Here is a 20,369-nt window from a genome sequence, read left to right as displayed (position 1 = left end):
AGGTCCCCATCTGTGTTGGGTCTGGTGTGTTGGTGATGGGTCAGTTGAGAAATACTCAGGATATCCATACACTTACTGTTGGCTTTTGATGATGCCAACAGTAAGTACTTACACTGCAACATACCAGCTCTTCAGGTCAGCCTTCTCTAAGGAACTTAGTCTGTTTCTCACATCTGGAAAAATGGAGCTAATGGCTCCAATCCTTTTTACCTCACAACAGTGTTAAAAGGATCAACTTAGGTACTTGACAAGCCACAGGAGTGATTTTCCATGTTATGAGTCAGCACTTCTGGTTTCTCTTGTAAAATACCTCTTAGTTTTCCCCAGTACCCACTCCTCACAGTACTGGTTCAGCACTTCTACATAATCAGTGGCCCCAAATGTTTCATGTTACTGCATTTAAAGCTGGTGAGTAATAAAAATCCTTTAGGGCACTACTTTTCTGGAAAAAAAATTTTTTTAACCAAATGTTTACTCTCTTATCTGATAAGGTGCCAGTACCCTGGGATACAGTGACCCAGTAAGATAGCAGTTATTGCCTTCAGGGAGCTACTAACTTTCCTTCATTAGTGATGCGTTTAGAGAGCCAGCTGGCTCCCCTACATGTCTCTAGGCAGTCTCCAGTTTATCTTGTCTCCTACATCCTTATGGGCCAAGGGAAGTTGGGGTCTAATTGGAAAAAATCAAGCCCTGGGTTTGTTTCTCTGCTTTGCCTCTTACTAAGTACCTGTGGGCAAGACACTAACTTCTCTACACCTTGGTTTGATCTATAAAAGGCGGAGAACCATCACCACCTTACAGGGCTGTAGATAATGTCTGTTCATTGCTTGGTACATGTTGCTGTTTTGGAGTAGCTCTCATTTTTCTTCACCTGAGGCTATAGGCATCACATGGCTTGAGTCATTCAGCAGTAATTAGGAGACCACTGAGTAGGCTGCCTGATTTGGGCTCCTAGGTAACAGGATGGGTAGACAAACACAAAGTGTAAAGAGATGAACAGCAGCTCCCATTAATAAGCATAAGCCTGGCATCTGCCATCAATCCACAGAGATCAAATGCATGACTCATATTACTGAATACTCACTTTAGCTTGACTGCGTAAAAAGAAAAATATAATCAAGCAGGGACTTGGAATGGACGAAAAAGCTCTCCTCGTTTAAATTAGGCCTGAGTCATGGTTTGGTCCAGAACATCAAAAAGCGCTGAAGGCTTCCCTGGTGGCGCAGTGGTTGAGAATCCGCCTGCCAATGCAGGGGACACGGGTTCGAGCCCTGGTCTGGGAAGATCCCACATGCCGCGGAGCAACTAAGCCCGTGTGCCACAACTACTGAGCCTGCGCGTCTGGAGCCTGTGGTCCGCAACAAGAGAGGCCGCGATAGTGAGAGGCCCTCGCACCGCGATGAAGAGTGGCCCCCGCTTGCCGCAACTAGAGAAAGCCCTCGCACAGAAACAAAGACCCAACACAGCCAAAATAAATAAATAAATAAATAAATGTGAAATTCTTATTAAAAAAAAAAAAAAAAAGCACTGAAAACCAGGTCTATGGCCATTCTTTGGGAGTATCTTTGGTTGTCAAGAGTTTTATTTCCCATCCAACTGAGTACCAAGCAAGGGCAACCTAGACAGGGAAATCCAACAAGGGCCTATAAGCTTTCTCCCAGCTCTAAGCATGTAATTGGCAGCCACGGATGTTGCCTTTGATGAATTCCTAGAGCACACTGCTGACCTCAAAGCCAGGGCCCCCAATCTGCAATAGTGGGGGACAGAGAGGCCTGTTCATGGTGATAAGACACCAAGTGACTCTTCTGGAATGGGATAACACCATGAGGTCTGAGGATTCAATACTCCCTTGCTTTATAGTATGATCCTGGGCTTACCGAAAATACTGACATTTTTTATGCATGTGTATAATTCAGCACTCAACGTGTGTAATTCACTTGAGTCCTGAGTAAACTACTGGGTGTCCTAGCAACAGGCCAACTTTAACATATCCTTAGGGTATAACCAAGCAAAGCAGGGACACCGCTCCCTCGGTTTTAAAGAGAATTTGTTATTTCAAATTAATATCAAAGTTATCATCATGAGAAAAAAATAAAAACTTTATTGGACTTTGTTACATTTACTTTACAGTTTAGTATTGCTTTTACCTTAAAGGACATAAGGTGGGGGATGGTACACGGTAATGTTCTGGAAGTTCAGGACCTTTAAAAGTCTTAATCTGGCTGGCCCTGCTTTAAGGAAAATGAGGCGATTGCTTTTCACTGGCAAAGTAAGGGGCTACACCTCCCCGAACTGACCCCCAAATCCCTGGCAACTTTATCTCTGAACCACGGCATAAGGTACTGGTTTGAATGGTGGCGGTTCCAACACTTCATATCAAGCCCTGTTTCCTGACCCCTCACCTACAGCTCAACTGAGACTGTCCCCTCTATGTCCCATCTGTTTAATTCTGTAAGAACACCTCAAATCTAACCTCCGCCAGATTATGGCTGAATATCTCTGACCTTTGACTATTGTCCAGTCTCATATTAGCCCACACAGAGATTAGCAGCTACCACCAGATGGTGCTTAAAATGGGTTAAGCACTTTGCAAAGTAGTTTTACTCCCTAAACCATCTTTTGTACTACGATAAACTTTCAAACAAAGGAAACACTGAGGCTCAGACAGCTTGTCATTTGCCCAAGGTCATAAAGCATAGTATATACTCAGTAAGTATTAACTGACCAGTCTGACTGATAGAAAATGACAAAGCTTGTTTGCAAACCTGTGTCTGACTCTTAGCCATCTTGAGGGACCACCTCCCATCTTTCTTCTAGCACAAATTGTTCCTCCCCTTCCGGTTTTTCTCACCATATAAACGGAACCACCATACACTCAGGTGATTAAACCAGCATCACTCAGGAATCTACCTCTCCCCCATAGCTAATCAATTGCCGAGCTAAAATTTTTAATTATTCAGTAGCTCTCAGCTGTCAGTTTCTCTCCATCCTCACTTTGACTTCTTTGTTTCAAATCTTATTATATGGACTGCCCCTGGTCTCATGTCCCTAAATCCATTCTCCATATATCAGCCACAGTGACTGAAGACATCATTTGTCCACGTCACTCTGAATATGTGACTATGTCCCCTGCTGCCCTCGCATAAGGTCCAAACTCTTCAATGTGGTTTACAAAGCCCTTCGTGACCTAGTCCCTGCCCACTTCTCCCCTTTACAGCTTTATTGAACATGTTTTTTTTTCTTAAATCTCCCTACACTTAACATACCGTTTAGTCTACCCTTCAGCAATGCCATTCCACTTCCCCATTTCTCTTTTATTAGCTAACTCCTAACACTTCTTGGCTTAGACAACACTTTTTCCAAGAAGCCTACCATGACACCCCAACCTAGCACCTCTAGTTTGAGTTCTCTGCAATTCCTAAATCACAGCACTAATCACAACACGTTGTACCACCTGTCAGCTCATTATACCCTCCTCGAAACTCTAAGTCCAAGATGGCAGAGCCACTGTCTGTCATGTTTAAAGGTGCATCCCAGAACCTGACGGGGCCTGGTACAGAACACTCAGTAAATCTTCCCTGAGTGAACGGTTCTATTCTACCGCCCTGTGTGCTACCTCTCCCGAAGAAGTTTCCCGAGAGTGCTGACCTTCTCTCTCATCTACCCGAGTGTCTTGCCCAGAAAAGATATTTAGTACAACTTCCAAATGAGTTCAAGACTCTACTCACCAGCCAGACCTTAAGTTTTAGAAGGAACAGGAGCATTCTGCAAGATGATTTATAAACCTGACTGTCCATATGTCCAAAAAAAATGAAAAACATAGAATGGCTGCTAACTGATAAAAGCTGTTAAAGAAAGGGCCTTATAAGCTTGTCTTTCTATTTTAATCAAATACCTTTATAGTGCAAATATAATAAATACACATGCATTATACTTTTACATACTCATAACAAGATAATTACATAGACTAAAGTTGCACTGTTTTCCCAAGTGAATCTTCAGTTTAACCAAACCTACGAAGCATTTAATTGAAATTAACATTTCTGGCAAAGCCACAGGCTTAAATCAAGCAGCATCAAGGCTGTAGTATTAAAAAAAGTAAATGAAAAAACTCAAGCTATAGAAACAGTAGCTATACCAGCAACCCCTCTTCTGGGGCGAGACCCACACATGTACTCCCTTCCCCAAGCACTATGAGTTTAAGGACTGAACAGAGAGCTTGTTTCACACAAGACTTTCACAGAAGAAAACTGTCATAGAAATGCATTATTATAATTACTATGCTTTTTAAAGATTTTGCAATAGAAATATATTAACGACGGCCTCAAATATCCAACATTTTTCTGTCTTACACGTTAAATCAAAGTTGTAGGAACCTACAAGTCTTAATAAAGAACTCTCTTCACAGCACAGCTGTAGTTCACTTTAAAAGGCAAAACGTTCCTTTTACTCTATATCCTTACAAATAAACATAATATAGATATAAACGAAAAGTTCTGATCCTGCATCAAGCATCATTCACTCTTGCCCTCTGATATAAACCTGGATATAGTCTTATTTGCAGAGAGTTTGCTTAATATATTAGTTGAAGCAAAAGTAAAAGGGATGTGAGCTTTCAGCAAAGGAGACCTTTATGAATTTCAGTGGTGTCCTTGGCACTCAGAGCTTCAGCTGAAGTCTCGACCGGTGAGGACGAGCGGAGCCACAAGGGTCCAGACATAGAGGAGGAGGCAGACCCAGCTGGAACTGATCTTGACCCACACAGCTGGCCACTTGCTGGTCATGGTCTGGAAGTTTGCATCAGGGCTAAGAACACAGCAGAGATTTAGGTAAAGGAGCCTAATTTCAGCATTCGGCAGCCCCTCAACAAAAGCTAAGAAATGCTCCAGGGAAATTCGACTGACACGACTCCCTAGTAAGTTTCTAGAAGAGACTTGAGAAAGTTGCGATTTTTAGTTTTTATGAGCAGGGGACTCTGCCTCTCAAACAGCTTTTATCTTCTTGCCTGCATGAAGAACCCTGACTATTCCTTGCAAAAAGTTCTTCAGGAACATCTGGCTCTTCTACATATTGGTCAAAGTCTAGATTGAAATGACCTCCCTGAAACTTTCCTTCCTTACCACATGATTACTTTGATCAAAATACTCTCTACGGACATCTCTAGACAGAGAAAAATCAGGGAACAAAGACAAGTCAGCTCACTTAATGTCATGATTTTCTCTCTCCAGTAACTCAAGTTTGGAAGGGCTTCCCATGATTTTCCCTGTAAGAATTCCAACTGGATTTCAAATGCAAGAGGAGAAAAAGTCAAAAGTATTTCAGAAAAGAGCACTGAACACAACTTCATTATAAGGGTAAAAAAAGGGGATTCTGAGGTCAGGACAATGGATGGAGACTTTACAGGCAACCCCGTGGGGCTAAGTGGTTTTCCCTCGATTCTCTCTCTATCTCTCTGCCTCCTACCTGTACCAGTTGGTCAGGGTCATCATGATGTACAAGGAAGCCGAGCAGAGCATGAGGTGGAACATGGAGTAGTTGTACTGCACGCCCTCTCGCTCGTTGTCCACAGCCCGCCGAGGCCGTCCATCTTCCTCATCGCTGGCGCCGTTGGCAGTCGTATCACGGAGGATCACGCTGTCACTTCCTGACAGGGTCAGCTTACTTACTTGGCTATTGCTGGCATTGCGGATGCTGGAGAGTAACCCCAAGAAGGTAAGTCAGAAAGGGGCCATGAAGACGAAATGCTGTCACTGGCCTAATACACTTGAAGGTTATTTCTGAACTGCTCCTGCTTTGGGGACCGAAGGGCTTCTGAAGGGTTTGCTTAAAGTTCTGAACTGCTGCCTGTCATCACAAGACAGAGACAGTGCTCTCATCAGTTACAATTTGAGGGTTTAACTGCCTAGGAGTTTCCCAAAACATCCTATGCTCTCAATGTCTGCTTCCAGGACTTCACAAGTACCTCTCCTTTGCTTGGAATGCACTGCCCACCTTCTCCCAGCTAACTTAATCACCCTTTAAATTCTCTGATCATGCTGTGCCCTCTAGGAGGTCTTCCCTGACATCACCCTATCACTAGGCTGGATTAAATTCCCACAGCTCCTTACTCTTCCTTCTGCTGTATCACTTACTGTTCCTGTCTTCCTTGCTATTGATAGAACTTTTTGACCACAATGACCTTAGTCATCTGTGCATTTCTAGTACACAGCAGATACTCACTAAAAGTTTGTTAAATGACTGAATTAAAAAGTACATACAAATAAAGGACAAAACCCACATGAACATCTCAACAGACATAGAAAAAGCATTTGACAAAAATCTGATATTTTTTCATGATAAAAACTCAAAATAGAAATAGAGAAGAACTTCCTCAAACTGATAAAGGGCATCTATTAAAAAGTCAGGGCTAACATCATACTTAATAGGGAAAGACTAAAAGCTTTGCCCCCAAGATCAAGAATCAAAGGAAAACAAACAAAAACAGTCATAGACAGTATGAAAACAAATGAACATAGCTGTATGCCAATAAAGCTTTATTTACAAAAATAGGAAGCCAGCCCAAAGGGCTGTTATTTGCCAACCCATATTTTAAGCAATCATTAAAAAAAGAAAAAAGGATAAATCTACACATTATGTGCAAAGCTGTCCAAATTATGACAAATTCATATGTATTTCAGAACAGTATATATACTGTTACATAGAATGCTCCCAATTTATTTTTTAAAAATTATATATCAAGTGATATAAATAAAATTATGTTTGTAACTATTTATAAAAATATGCATAATTACATAGATACAGATAGGTCAATAGACAGTAAGTATAAGCAAAGGAAAAAAGCCTGAAATAATATGTACCAAAATGTTAATCATAGAAGAGGTAAATTTAGAGGGAGGACCATTTCATTTACTACTGTTCTCACTTAAGCTATTAATTTATATAAATATATCCTTGCCCATTTTATTATTTCATATTTTAAAATTATTAAAGTAACATACACTTATACAGACAATATCAATAAAAATGGGTGGGAGAATGAGTGCACACTGCTAACATAGGTTATATCTGGTGTCCTGGATTAACTACAGACTAACATTTCATGTATAAAATTCTGTAGTTGTTTAAATATTATTTACAGTGATCAGAAAATAAAGATTGTTTTAAAAAAAGATAAGCCAACCAATTTTCAGAGCCACTATTTTAGCTGATCTAGGGTCAGGTAAGGGCTTTATCCTCCTATACAGAGGAGAACGTATCTCTTAGTAAGCCTGAGAGGAATTATTTGATGAGAGGATTTACTGAACTTAAAGAAATGTACACAGCAGGGTAACTGAAGCAAGTCAATGACTTTAATAAAGAAGAGTTAAATTTTTGTAATTCTTCTCACTGTTTTTTGAAAGCAAAATAGCTTCTTCACTCTATTACTAACCTTCATAAGAATCTTGTCTTAAGTACTTTTTAACTTACCTAGAATACAAAAGGGAGAGAACAAAGACTACCAGCCCAATAAAATTCTCTTTATTCAGAGAAGGCCCACTCTGTGATGGTGGAGCAGGAGTAGGGACTAGAGCAGTTGCATTTGCAGGAGCCAAGGTTGGTGAGGTCATGTGCATAATGATGCTCAACAGGCCAGGGTTGCAGGAATGATCTGAAAATGAGAAACTGTTTATATCTTTAGGTATAACTCATCTTGGTCCAGAAGGATTTGAGGGGTGTGCTATACATCACTCATTCGTGATTTAAAACATGGGAATGCTACACTTCAAAGAACCTGCAACTGGGCAGTCAGTAACACATCTGTGCTGCAACCAGAGACTTAGTTTTAGAAAAAAAGAAATGAAACTACAACAACAAAGTATTTGTCAAATATCATAAATGTCAATCTTGATTTCACTGGTTTTGAAATTTAACTGGCAAGTCTTTTTGGCTCTATAGTTGTGCTTAAAGCACAAGGAGTTTACACAGACTTAAACAAACTTATGGTTACCAGGGGGAAGGGTGGGGGGAAGGGATAGTTAAGGAGGTTGGGATTGACATGTACACACTGCTACATTTAAAATGGATAACCAGCAAGGACCTACTGTATAGCACAGGGAACTCTGCTCAATATTATGTAACAACCTAAATGGGAAAATGTATAACTGAATCACTTTGCTGTACACCTGAAACTATCACAACATTGTTAATCAACTATACTCCAATATAAAATAAAAAGTTAAAAAAAAAGAGACTAATTTGCTTGCAAAATAAGGTTAGATTCAATAAACTTGGCCTGGTTATCAAAAAAAAAAGCACAAGGAGCTTATCCCTAGTTTTGTTTCTACATAGTTACACAGGAATACAATAGAAATAAGTTGAGTCATCACTGAATGGTCTGCAATAATGGTTTTCCTTGAAAAGGAGTCCATAAAATACCCCCACTGAGAAACAATCCCATAAGATCTACAAAAGGAGATTTCCTGCAGCTGTTTCTTCTGGAGCCTGTACCACCAAAGTAACATTCAATTAAAGTAATTCTACAAAGGGCCAAAACAATGTTGCCTTGCTCAGCTCTTAACTAGTTTGACTTAGTCCAGGGAAAAGCCTGGACTATATAAAGGACTATGGTCCTTTAGGCGGTCAGCTCTGAATAGCTATGAATAGACATGGAGAATAAAACCTGAAAGGTAAATACCGTGGACACTGTACATTTAAGTGAAGTTTTTTGTCTGTTCATTTGTTTGTCTGACATTTGCTCCAGCTCTAGTTTCTGCACCCACCAAAGGAGTAATTTCTTACTTTCTTTTTTCTTTTTCTTTTTTTTTTGGTCTGCGTGGCACGGCTTGCAGGATCTTAGTTTGCCGACCAGGGATCCAACCCAGACCCACAGAAGTGAAAGCATGGCGTCCTAATCACTGGACTTCCAGGGAATTCTCATTTCTTACTTTGTTTTCACCAAATGAATGCGTTATTAAAACTCCCTTACCAGGTTCATTGGACATGGCTGACCATGTGAGGTACATGGTGTAGAGGGTGATGATAGAGGACTGCAGGAGGCCAGAACGAGGCTGGTGTTCCTACAGAATCAAAAAGAAAACAATGCCATAGGAATTGCTAGGGCTGAATTTCTAAAACCCAGCATACTTCCCGGGACCCACTGAATTGTTATTAATTGAGAACCTCCTGATTCTGCTTGACAGTTGAAAGATGACAAGTAACCCTTCGGTTTGAGTTAGCTTGAAAAAGAACCAAGAAAGAGGAGGCATGTACTACTGGTTCTCAGGCATTTCATAATCCTGGAAATTCCTGTATATCATACAAAGGCTTAGATTTACTACTAGTTCCTTGGTATAGTGAAATCTAAGCTAAGCTTTGCCACTGGCTAGCTTGGTGACCCATCACCTCTCTGGAACTTCGGTTTTCTCACTTTTAAAAGGAGACGTGGGCTTCCCTGGTGGCGCAGTGGTTAAGAACCCACCTGCCAATGCAGGGGACACGGGTTCGAGCCCTGGTCCGTGAAGATCCCACATGCCGCGGAGCAACTAAGCCCGTGCGCCACTACTGAGCCTGCGCTCTAGAGCCCACAAGCCATAACGACTGAAGCCCGCACACCTAGAGCCGGTGCTCCGCAACAAGAGAAGCCACCGCAGTGAGAAGCCCGTGCACCGCAAAGAAGAGTAGACCCTGCTCGCCGCAACTAGAGAAAGCCCGCGCCCAGCAACAAAGACCCAACTCAGCCAAAAATAAATAAATAATTTTTTTTTTTTAAAAGGAGAGGTGATGTCTAGATGTTCTTTTCATACCTAAATTCATATCTGAATTTTAAAAATATTGTATTTAAATGAGGAAACTCAGGAGCATGAGTTGTGTTTTAAATATTAAAATCAATTATTTTTTCTAGTTGAATTCCCCTAAAATATCTTTGCTAAAGATTCCTAAGAATCATTCTCATGATATAAACAATTTTATAAGAATGATAAATTCTCAAGTTACATAGTTTTTTTCTTAAATAATAGGGAAATTATTCATTTACTGGCACTCAATGGCACATTTTACAGTGATTAAGTTATAATTAAGAAGACTTTATTGTCTTGGACATAAATTCATATAACAGGTTACCTAGGTTTCAAGTTTAGCATTAATTAAAAATCCTTCACAGGAGGAAGAAGCAGAAATCACAACCATACCTGAATTTTTGGGTGGATTGACATAACGGAAACCACAATGCAAAGGATCAGATTAAAACTGATGAAGAACTTGTTTTCTGTGCAGCCATCTGGTTTGGTGTAGTATGTGTAGAGCAATACGACAGAGATGATTGACAGGATATAAAACATGCTTGTGACAGACAGTAAAGCTAGAAAAAAGAAAACAAACATGAATGCCCACAATCATAACAAACTCTTATACTAACGAGGACCAATTTTCACCCTATTTAACGTAGCATAATGCAGTATGGCTCTCATAGGGGTTTAGATACCTACCCGCATACCAGCCCCTTGGGTTCCCTTCTTCCATTCGATTTACCCATGATTCATTCCAAGAGTGAGCAAAGTCCACCAACAGCACCAGCTGGATGAGGATGAAGAAGGCAGCCCCCACCATGCCAATAAAAAACCAGGCTACAAACCAAAAGCACAGTTATTCTTCACCATAGGAGCAACATTTCAGAATGTTACTGTCCAACATTCTAAAAAGATTTCAATTCAAGTAATAGAGAGGTAATAAAGACATTGTCTCCAGCAGTACAGCAAGATTATTGCAATTCCAAACTCAAAGGCATTCTCTGAGAAGTGTTCTGTTGGGTTTCAGACCTCTTAAAACTTGTTCTAGCTTGTGCCAAGGGGAGCCTAGGGTCTGACATTCCAAATGGAAAAGATATAAGCCTTTTCCTTTACTTACAGGGATAAAAATCACAGTGGAAATCCACAGATGTCACGATAAGGAAGCAGGTTAAGACAGGGATAGTGGAGCACACGGTTACAAGTCGTACGTTGACAAGCTCTCCGATTAACTTGGTATTGCCAAGTGAGAAGGGAAACTATTAAAATATTGGCAAACGATTAACATATGGTTCCAGAACAGCTGAGAAGTGGGCTGAATACCTCCCGGCTTTAATCAAGCAATTAATATCTTAATATTAGTACCAAGTCATGGTAATTGGACACCATCTCATTTAATTACCAGTTCTGCAAAAATCAGTAATGAAAATGTAGCTTTCACACAATCATTTGTAGAGTTTGTATATATTATAATTGACCCCCCTAATAGTGAACCATACCTGTGGTGAAGTGGCCCCCAGGGATATAGAAAGATCCAACCATGATACCAACAATGGCAGCAATTTTAAAGAACCAAAACCTATTAAAATATAAAAGTGCATTTATGAAATGCTAATTTTTGCCCTTACACTGAGAAAAATGAATTTCTAAAATGCAAAAATAAAGCCTTACTAGCCACTTCCAACATGATTAGGCTTATTTCTTCATCTGACATGAAACTACTTCACTCAATACTTCATACAATTTAAGGACAAACATTAGCACAGAGACCAAATCATGCACATTCACAGGAAAGAAACGTTACTTTAGCATTTCCCTACTTTTAGCACTTAAAGATAGGAATTTTTCTAGAATTCTGGAGCATTCTAAACTAACGATGTTAGCTAAATATACAGCAATCAACTTAGATCTGGGGGAAAGTGAATCACCGAATCCTTCTTTTACAACATGGTAAAACCATGCCTCATAGTGTTAAAAAACCCATCCTGAAACCGTGCCCCATAGTTAACAGACGCTGGTGCCTAACAGAAATTCTTGAGCTTGCCTTACAGAACAGTGCTAAGAGAACAGCTTGTTAAAGAACCGCCCCCGCTTGCAGCCTTGCCTTCACAAGGCTCATCGTAATGTTTTTTTTTTCAAATTTCATATCCTCCAACCTTCATATAGCCTAGATAATATACCACAAGACTCTTTTTTAACTACCCCTATAGATAATGTGCCTCTGACTTATGGGTCACTATAGTAACAGGGGCTTAAGCTGTTTTTCAGAAACTGGGAGTTAGTTTTTGTCCAGTTCAAGCTGCCTAAGACTGGTTGGGACCACTGACCCTAAAACAGGACCTGCACAGATGTGCAATGAATAACCCTTTTGATGTCAGTGCCAAAAATGAATGATCCTTTTGACGTCAGAGTGCCAAAAACTCTACCCTCAGATTATGCTAAGCATCTCCATTTTTGAACATGCATCCTATTAAGAAGCATGTAGGGCTTCCCTGGTGGCGCAGTGGTTGAGAATCTGCCTGCCAATGCAGGGGACACGGGTTCGAGCCCTGGTCTGGGAAGATCCCACATGCCGCGGAGCAGCTAGGCCCGTGAGCCACAATTACTGAGCCTGCGCATCTGGAGCCTGTTCTCCGCAACAAGAGAGGCCGCGATAGTGAGAGGCCCGCGCACCACGATGAAGAGTGGCCCCCGCTTGCCGCAACTAGAGAAAGCCCTCGCACAGAAACGAAGACCCAACACAGCCATAAATAAATAAATAAATAAATAATTAAAAAAAAAAAAAAAAAAGCATGTAATTCAGATACACCTGTGCAGAACACTGATTACCTCACCTTTTCCTTACCTCCAATTCCCTTTCCCCAAACCTAAGACTACTCTGATCTCTATCCCATAAATATCTAAAACGTCTCGCCTTCGGGGAGGCGGATCTGAGATCTGTCTTCCCGTCTCTGCTGCAAACCTCAGCATCTCAGGTTGGCTTGCTGCACGTCAGGCGACTGGACATAAATGCCTTGCCCACAATCACACAGTTCGTCACTGGCAAAGCCAGGACCAAACCTGGCTTTCAGTCAATCTTTAAAGACTGCCTTGTATGGCAGAGTGTAAAGAAAGCAGCTTTGGAGTTGGACAGACTTGAGTTTCAATCCTAGCTCCAACCCTCACTAGCTGAGAGATCTCAGGCAATTTATTTAACCTCTCTGTAAAGGGGAACCGGGGATCAGGAATGGGAAGCGACAGAATATGTGAATCAGTGGCCCAAATATATTCACTATTTATGTTTCTGTATACTGTTTAAATATATCAGGTAAATGTTTCTCTTTTAACAATAGAAAGAAAAAATGTGTGTGTGTGTGTAGTGCTTAGTACAATGCTTGAACTGTTTCATAGGTGTTCCATAAAAATCTAGGCACTTTAAGCAAAGGTATTTTTAAAAAATACAGGAAAAAGACAAGATTCTCCTTGTCCACTCTACCTCTTCCATGCTGCAGGGCTCCAACTGAAAATGACGTTGAAACAACTTCCCATGTACAGTAGGTCAGAAATACATCTGGGCCACTGATTTACATACTCTACTGCTTTCATCAAAATGGCAACATTAACTGCTGAAGGGGAGGATGCACATCATAATGTAACAAGTTAATAATAAATAATTCCTACATACCCATTGTGTATCGCTGCTCTGGGATCTTTACTCGTTTTCACTTTTAACATGAGCAGAAAGAAGGCAAAGAAAAAGACGGTCAAGGCAAAGTTGATTCGATATACGGCTTTATAACGAACCAGCACATCACAATCTTTATCCATGATTGTATCATCCACCTTGGTTTTAAGTCCTTCATCACAGAATCCAGGAATCTGGAAAAAGCAATTTTAATGTTATGGGAATATCCACATTTAAAGAGAGATTCTATTCCACAATAGGGAAGCCTGGATTTTTAAAACTGACCACTTCAACAACTGCAAGACTCTCCTGTGGGACTTTTCTCTTTGACTTCCAATTCACTTACAATCTTGTCACCAAATAGTATAAACAAGTTGCATTTTGAAAATAAAAGGCAAGTGCTCTCTCTCTCTTTTCTTTTTAATATTTTATTTATTTATTTTTTGGCTGTGTTGGCTCTTAGTTGCAGCACACGGGATCTTTCATTGCAGCGTGCGGTCTCTTTGTTGCAGCCCAAGGGCTTAGTTGCTCTGCGGCATGTGGGATCTTACTTCCCCGACCAGGAAGCAAACCCGCGTCCCCTGCACTTGAAGGCGGATTCTTAACCACTGGACTACCAGGGAAGTCCTGAGTGCTCTCTTTTTGGCCCTTATCTGTGGATGAGGTTATCTCCCATTTTCCCATGAGTTTTCATGCTACAACCCACTCCTTCCGAAGGTGAAGGGCTAGTCTAGTTTAAATGTTTAAAACTAAACATATAAGGGCTTCCCTGGTGGCGCAGTGGTTGAGAATCTGCCTGCCGGTGCAGGGGACACGGGTTCAAGCCCTGGTCCAGGAAGATCCCACATGCCGCGGAGCAACTAAGCCCGTGCGCCACAACTACTGAGCCTGTGCGTCTGGAGCTTGTGCTCCGCAACAAGAGAGGCCACGACAGTGAGAGGCCCGCGCACCGCGATGAAGAGTGGCCCCCACTTGCCGCAGCTGGAGAGGGCCCTCGCACAGAGACGAAGACCCAACACAGCCAAAAATAAAATAAATTAAAAAAAAAAAAAACTAAACATACAAGAAAAGATAAAGTTTTAGAGCCACTCTTTTAATACCTTTTCCAAAGCTGTTAGACTAAAGATGTTCATTCTGACTACCTTTACTTTGGGAAAAGACTGATACCTTTATATTCTGTGTCTTGACTATAACCAAAATTTAAAATCCCAACAAATCCAACGAACTTGACTTTCACAACAGTGAAGAAATAAATACTAATTACAACTAAAACTCTGCAAAATATAAAAATAATAAAAACCACTACATTAAATAAGGTTACGGTTACTTCTACTTACCTTCTTCAGCTGAGTTTCCATCCCTTCATGAAACATGAAACAACATACAATAGTGCCCAGGAAGAGAATGAAAGCATAGATGAGGCGAGTCACGGTGGAATTCTTACTGTTGGGACAGCAACTACACAGCAAACATGATGCACCACCGCAAAGGCATGGAACCTGTAATAAGCACATCATCACCATTTGAGACCTCCTTCAGTGGACTCCTTTGTGACATCCAGAACAGAAGATGAGGCAAACCAGGCTTTGAGAGTTTTAACTGAGAACTATAGCTGGGAGGAAGTGGTTAAAAGCATGGGCTCTGGAGTTGATATTATTTCTGCCACTTTACCTCAACAAGTTACATAATGTAAGCTTATTTCTCCATCTATAAATTAAACTCAATAACAGAATCTTCCTCCCTCAGACATTGCTATATTAAATGAGCACTCAACACAGTGCCTAAAACATAGTAAAAGCCCAGTAAATGTTGGTTATGTTCTCACAGACAGCATATTTTATTTAAAAACGATATATCTAATACTGAGAAAAATAGAAACTAACTCCACTTGCTGTTTTCTGGGAATCCTAGCTACCAAATCTGATATTACAGCATAAGGCAACATTACATGGAAACCCTTATAATTAACGAAAGCAAGAGACATTTAGCTCCATTCAAGAGTAACCTGGAGTTCGAGCCTTGGTCTGGGAAGATCCCACATGCTGCGGAGCAACTAAGCCCGTGCGCCACAACTGCTGAGCCTGCGCCCTAGAGCCCGCGAGCCACAACTACTGAGCCCACGTGCCACAACTACTGAAGCTCACGTGCCTAGAGCCCGTGCTCCACACCAAGAGAAGCCACTGCAATGAGAAGCCCGCGCACCGCAACGAAGAGTAGCCCTGCTCACCGCAACTAGAGAAAGCCCGCGCACAGCAACGAAGACCCAATGCAGCCATAAATAAATAAATAAATAAATAAATTTATTTAAAAAAAAAAAAAGTAACCTGGAGATTCCTCAAAGTCAAACATAGAATTATCATATGACCCAGTAACTCCACTCTTACATATACACCCAAAAGAACTGAAACAGGTATTCAAACAAAAACTTGTATATGAATGCTCAAAGCAGCACCATCTACAATTGTCAAAAGGCAGAAACAACCCAAATGTCTATCAACTGATGAATGGATAAGTAAAATGTGGTATACCCACAAAATGGAATGTTATTTGGCCATAAAAATGAAGTACCGATAGCTGGTACAACATAGGTGAACCTAGAAAACATCAGGCTAAATGAAAGAAGTCAGACACAAAAGGTCACATATTGTATGATTTCATTCATATGAAATACCCAGAATAGGTAAATCCAGAGATAGAAAGCAGATTAGTGGTTTCCAGAGGCTGGAGGGAGTGGGGAGAAGAGAGTAGACTGCTAAACAGAAATCGAGTTTGTCTTTGGGGTGATGAAAATGTTCTGGAATCAGACAGGTGTGATGATAGCCCAACACTGTGAATATACTAAATGTCACTGAATTATACACTTTAAAATAGTTAATTTTATGTAATGTGAATTTTACCTCAATTTAAAAAAAAAAGTAACCTGGATCTTTGGTCAGCTAAATTCTCCTAATGAGCATTCCAGCTGAGAGGACATACTTTGAGTGATTCTTCTATATGATTGATTAGGAAACCACCTGAATTGTTTTGACAGGTGATGTTATGAAGTCACATTACAAGGACAGGCTAGTTCAGAATCATCCGCAGAAGCAGCAAATGCAACGCTGGGGGATTCTGGTTTTACAGTATGGTCCCAGTAATAATCTTTTATGAGATAATGTCAGGAATACATAGTACCTAGCACAATGCCTTTCATAGCAGGGGCTCCGTATATCAAGGTAACCGTTAATATCCATAATCAAAACAGCCATGGGGAATTGACCACCCAGCCTCATCTCCAATTCTTAACTACATTCTGGGTCAAATGACTGTAATAAAAGTCTGTATCTGGTCGCAGACAGAAATACAGACATTTTACAGCTGAAAACAATGACACTAATTGCTTCGGGTTTATTTTGTCTGTACTCTCACACTCCTGACTCCCTTTAGCTATTTTTTCCCCCCAGCCAATTAAATAAACTAATGATAGTTGCCTACTGTTTGCTATAGGTTGAATTGTGTCCTCCAAAATTCGTATGTTTAAGTCCTAATCCCCAGTACCTCAGCATGTGACCTTATTTGGAAACAGAGTTGCTGCAGATGTAATTAGGTAAAATGATGTTATACTGGAGAAGAGTGGGCCCCTAATCAAACATGGTTGATGTCATAAAAAGGAGAAATCTGGACACAGACATGCATCACAGGGAGAACATCATGTGAAGATGAAGGCAGAGATTGATAAAGCAAGGAACACCAAAGATTGCTACCAAACCCCCAGGAACTAGGGAAGAGGCCTGGAACAGAGTCTACCTCACCACCCTCAGAGGGAACCAACCTTGCTGACACCTTAATCTCAGACTTCTAGCCTCTAAAACCATGAGACAATAAATTTCTGTAATTTAAGTCACCCACTCTGTGGTATTTTGTTATGAGGCCCTGGCAAACCAATACACCTACTTACTTGTTTACGTCTTGTACCTTGAGGGGGCCCCACCTAGTGTTATATCTCTTGTACCTTCACACAGTAGGTACTCAATCTGTGGAACAAACTTGTCCTACTATATGTTATGTCACTTCCCCATCTCAGTAAACAAGTCTACTTGAGATAGGCTGGAACCTGGGACCCTTTACCTGAGTGCTTGCACCTGGACTAACCCTTGAGCAACAGAATACAAAGAAACGATAAGGGACTCAAAATAACTGCACACATGAACAGTAAGATACAAAAAAGCCACAAACCAACTGCCACTTCTGAGGTGCGCAGAGCAGTAGCAGGGTACCGCGCACGATCCCTGCACAGAGCCCCACCAAGGGGGAGAGCAGATCACCTAAGCCACACCTCTTGCTCAACCCACTGATTCGCCCCTACCCATATCCCATTTAAGGAACCAGTTCCCCCATCTGTTCCTTGTTTTTTCTCTCTCTTGCTTGGCTGAAATTCTCGTCTGGCCTCTTATCAATTTCTACTGATTAAAGAGTGCGAGGACCCAGGTGAGTCACATACTCTTCCTGTTGCCCAGGCCAAAAACCTTGGAGTCATCCTCAATGCCTTCTCTTTTTCCAAAACTCTCATTCCATCTGTCAGCACATCAGCTCTATCCTCAAAATGTATCCAGAATCTGGCCACTTTCATAGCATCCTCACGTTGGTCCAAGCCACTACTATCATCCCTCACCTGGATTAAATGCAATAGCTCCTGTCTCGCTGCTATAGCAACCCATTCAGAACCCTTAGTATAAAAATTATTTTCAGATGAAGACACGTGAGATTCAAAAGAAGCAGAAAAAAATGCCTTCTCAGAACTTTTCTCATCTGACTGAAAGCAGCAACTGCCATAAATTCTCTCTCCAAGGAAGTTTTATGGCCATGAAGATGATAAAAAGACCTCTGCACCCACAGAAACGAGTACTATCACAAACTTTCTTATCTCCTGTTTGTTCTCCTAAAAACCCATTTGTCTTTCCTAAAGAAACCTATTTGTTCTTCCCATGGAAGCCCTTTTCTGCCCCGCCCAATCCTAACCCTAACCCCAATTAAGTTAGGTATATAATAAGCCCTATATTCTAACCACCCCTTTGAGTTATTCATCACTAAGAACCCCTGCGTGTATGTGCGTTGCACAAGTACATGAACGCTTTTTTTCTCTTGCTAATTTGTCTTTTCTCAGTTTAATTCGCAGGCCCCAACCACTAACCCATTGAGAATGGAAGTTTTTCCTCCCCTACACTGCCTTACCCTTCCTTTTCTAACATCTGTTCTCCACACAGCAACCTTGTTAAAACACTGGTCAGATCACATCATTCCTCTTTTCTGTAATGGATCCCCATCATCACATAAGAGTAAAAGCCAACGTCCTTAAATCGGCCAATGGGTATCTATGTGATTTGGCTCCCTTTACCTTTCTGACTTCATTTTCTATTATTCTTCCCCTCACTCATTCCATTCTCTGGTACACTGAATTCCTTGCTGTTCCTATTGAACAAAAGGAATTAATAAAATATAAAAGTGATTTATAGGTAGAAATGCTTTGATGGCATCAATTCAGATCTCAGCTTTACATCAAAGCCAAAATGTGTTTCCGGTTTCAAATTACCAATTCACGCCCTAATTAATTTCCTTAACTATTTTTTTCTAAATCTATTTTGTAAACAGTGAGTTTGACCCACTAGTAAACTGTAAAAAAAAAAAAAAAAAAAGACCAGGATTTTTTTTTTTAATGTGATAGAAAAGAAAAATTGTACAGCAGAGGGCAAAGGTAAGAATTATTTCACGAAACGTGTGTCTAAATGGGTGTATTAAATCAAGCACGTAAAATTTATTTCTTACTTTGGGTCAAGGTTGAAAAACTGGAAAGCCACTACTATCTAGGCCCTTAAAAGACCAACAGCACTTTTCATTTAAGATCAACAACCTAAAAGGATGGAAAATACATTCTGTCCCTAAGAAAAAGTAGTGGCATGAGCTGAGATAGAGTCCTTGGTCATTTAAGTCAGCTGGGGAATTAGGAAACAAGGAAATGATGTTAAGGAATCATGCTCCTCGGAAGCGAGTGTATGAGTGAACGCAGCATATTCTCTTCCATAGATCCCAAAATTCCTTTTTTAAAATACGGCGTTTACAATCTACAAAGTGATTCAACCTATTTATTCATTTCATCCTCACAACAGCTCTTGAGGCGAGGAATGCTGGGGTGATTGTCCTCATCTTAAGGGAAACCAGAAAGAAATGACTTGTACAAGGTCCCAAAATGTTCAGGCCATGACTTCCAATTCTGAATAATAATCCACAAGGCCTTCTTTCCATTGCGCCAGAACCGCAGACAGGCCTCGGTTAAAATCTCACCTCTGCCACAGACTCTGTAGCTTTGGCAAATCCTGTGCTAGGGGATAAAAATATTATTCAAGCCCCACCTCCCCGCTCAAATAAATGACGCCACCTTAAGAAGGTGCTTGGAAATGGACCAGAGAGCCCGGGCCCCGGGAGCCGAGCTCAGTCCCCAGTCCCATTCCAGCTCCGGAGGAACCCAGAGGCCGGACGGCTCGCGGGGGCGGGGCAATCAAAATTGTAAACAATGGAGGGCTGGCCTCTTAACGTTCCTCCACAATCGCAGAAGGCGAACCGCCTGATCCTGATCGCAGGGCATCGCGGATTTTATCCTGGACCCCCCGGATACCCTCTGCAGCCCAGGGCCGGACCCCCAAACCCCGGGCCCCGGGCGCCAGGCCCGTCGGGGTCTGCGCTTGGGGAGCCCTTATCGCCCTCCCCCAAACCACAGGACCGACGGAGACACCAGACCCCGAACTCACCCAGCTGGCGAGGGAGAAGACGCCCAGCACAGCTCCCATGGTGATGCGGGTGACGGAGGTGGCCGATGCGGAAGCTCCTAGCGCGGTAGTAACGGCTGGTTGAGGCGTCTCCTCAGAAACGCGACGGTTTCTCAGGCCAGAAACGTGCGGCCTGCGTCATGC

The 20,369-nt window shown here is 41.5% G+C and overlaps 1 protein-coding gene across 1 annotated transcript; it reads right to left on the bottom strand.

The window, feature by feature from the left end:
* Nucleotides 1-2,078: 2,078 nt before the first annotated feature.
* On the bottom strand, nt 2,079-20,369 carry SERINC3 (serine incorporator 3). Its single transcript, XM_061208135.1, has 10 exons — nt 20,208-20,369; nt 14,763-14,924; nt 13,426-13,619; nt 11,261-11,340; nt 10,464-10,601; nt 10,167-10,336; nt 8,966-9,056; nt 7,468-7,648; nt 5,464-5,691; nt 2,079-4,806 (listed from the first exon to the last, which is right to left on the bottom strand). The coding sequence occupies exons 1-10, from the start codon at nt 20,244-20,246 to the stop codon at nt 4,668-4,670; spliced, it is 1,422 nt and encodes a 473-aa protein (XP_061064118.1). The 5' UTR covers nt 20,247-20,369; the 3' UTR covers nt 2,079-4,667.

This window comes from Eubalaena glacialis, chromosome 13, assembly GCF_028564815.1.
Source record: "Eubalaena glacialis isolate mEubGla1 chromosome 13, mEubGla1.1.hap2.+ XY, whole genome shotgun sequence".
NCBI classification, from domain to species: domain Eukaryota; kingdom Metazoa; phylum Chordata; class Mammalia; order Artiodactyla; family Balaenidae; genus Eubalaena; species Eubalaena glacialis.
Note: the sequence above shows the minus strand (reverse complement) of the source record. Positions and strands in the feature narration are given on the sequence as shown.

Excerpts from the sequence above, each read along its gene's own strand:
- SERINC3 (XM_061208135.1), bottom strand. The coding sequence starts at position 20,246 with ATGGGAGCTGTGCTGGGCGTCTTCTCCCTCGCCAGCTGG. Across the intron at positions 13,620-14,762 it reads TGGAAACTCAGCTGAAGAAG|ATTCCTGGATTCTGTGATGA; the intron begins GTAAGTAGAAGT and ends TGCTTTTTCCAG. Across the intron at positions 7,649-8,965 it reads AGCCATGTCCAATGAACCTG|ATCATTCCTGCAACCCTGGC; the intron begins GTAAGGGAGTTT and ends TCTCATTTTCAG.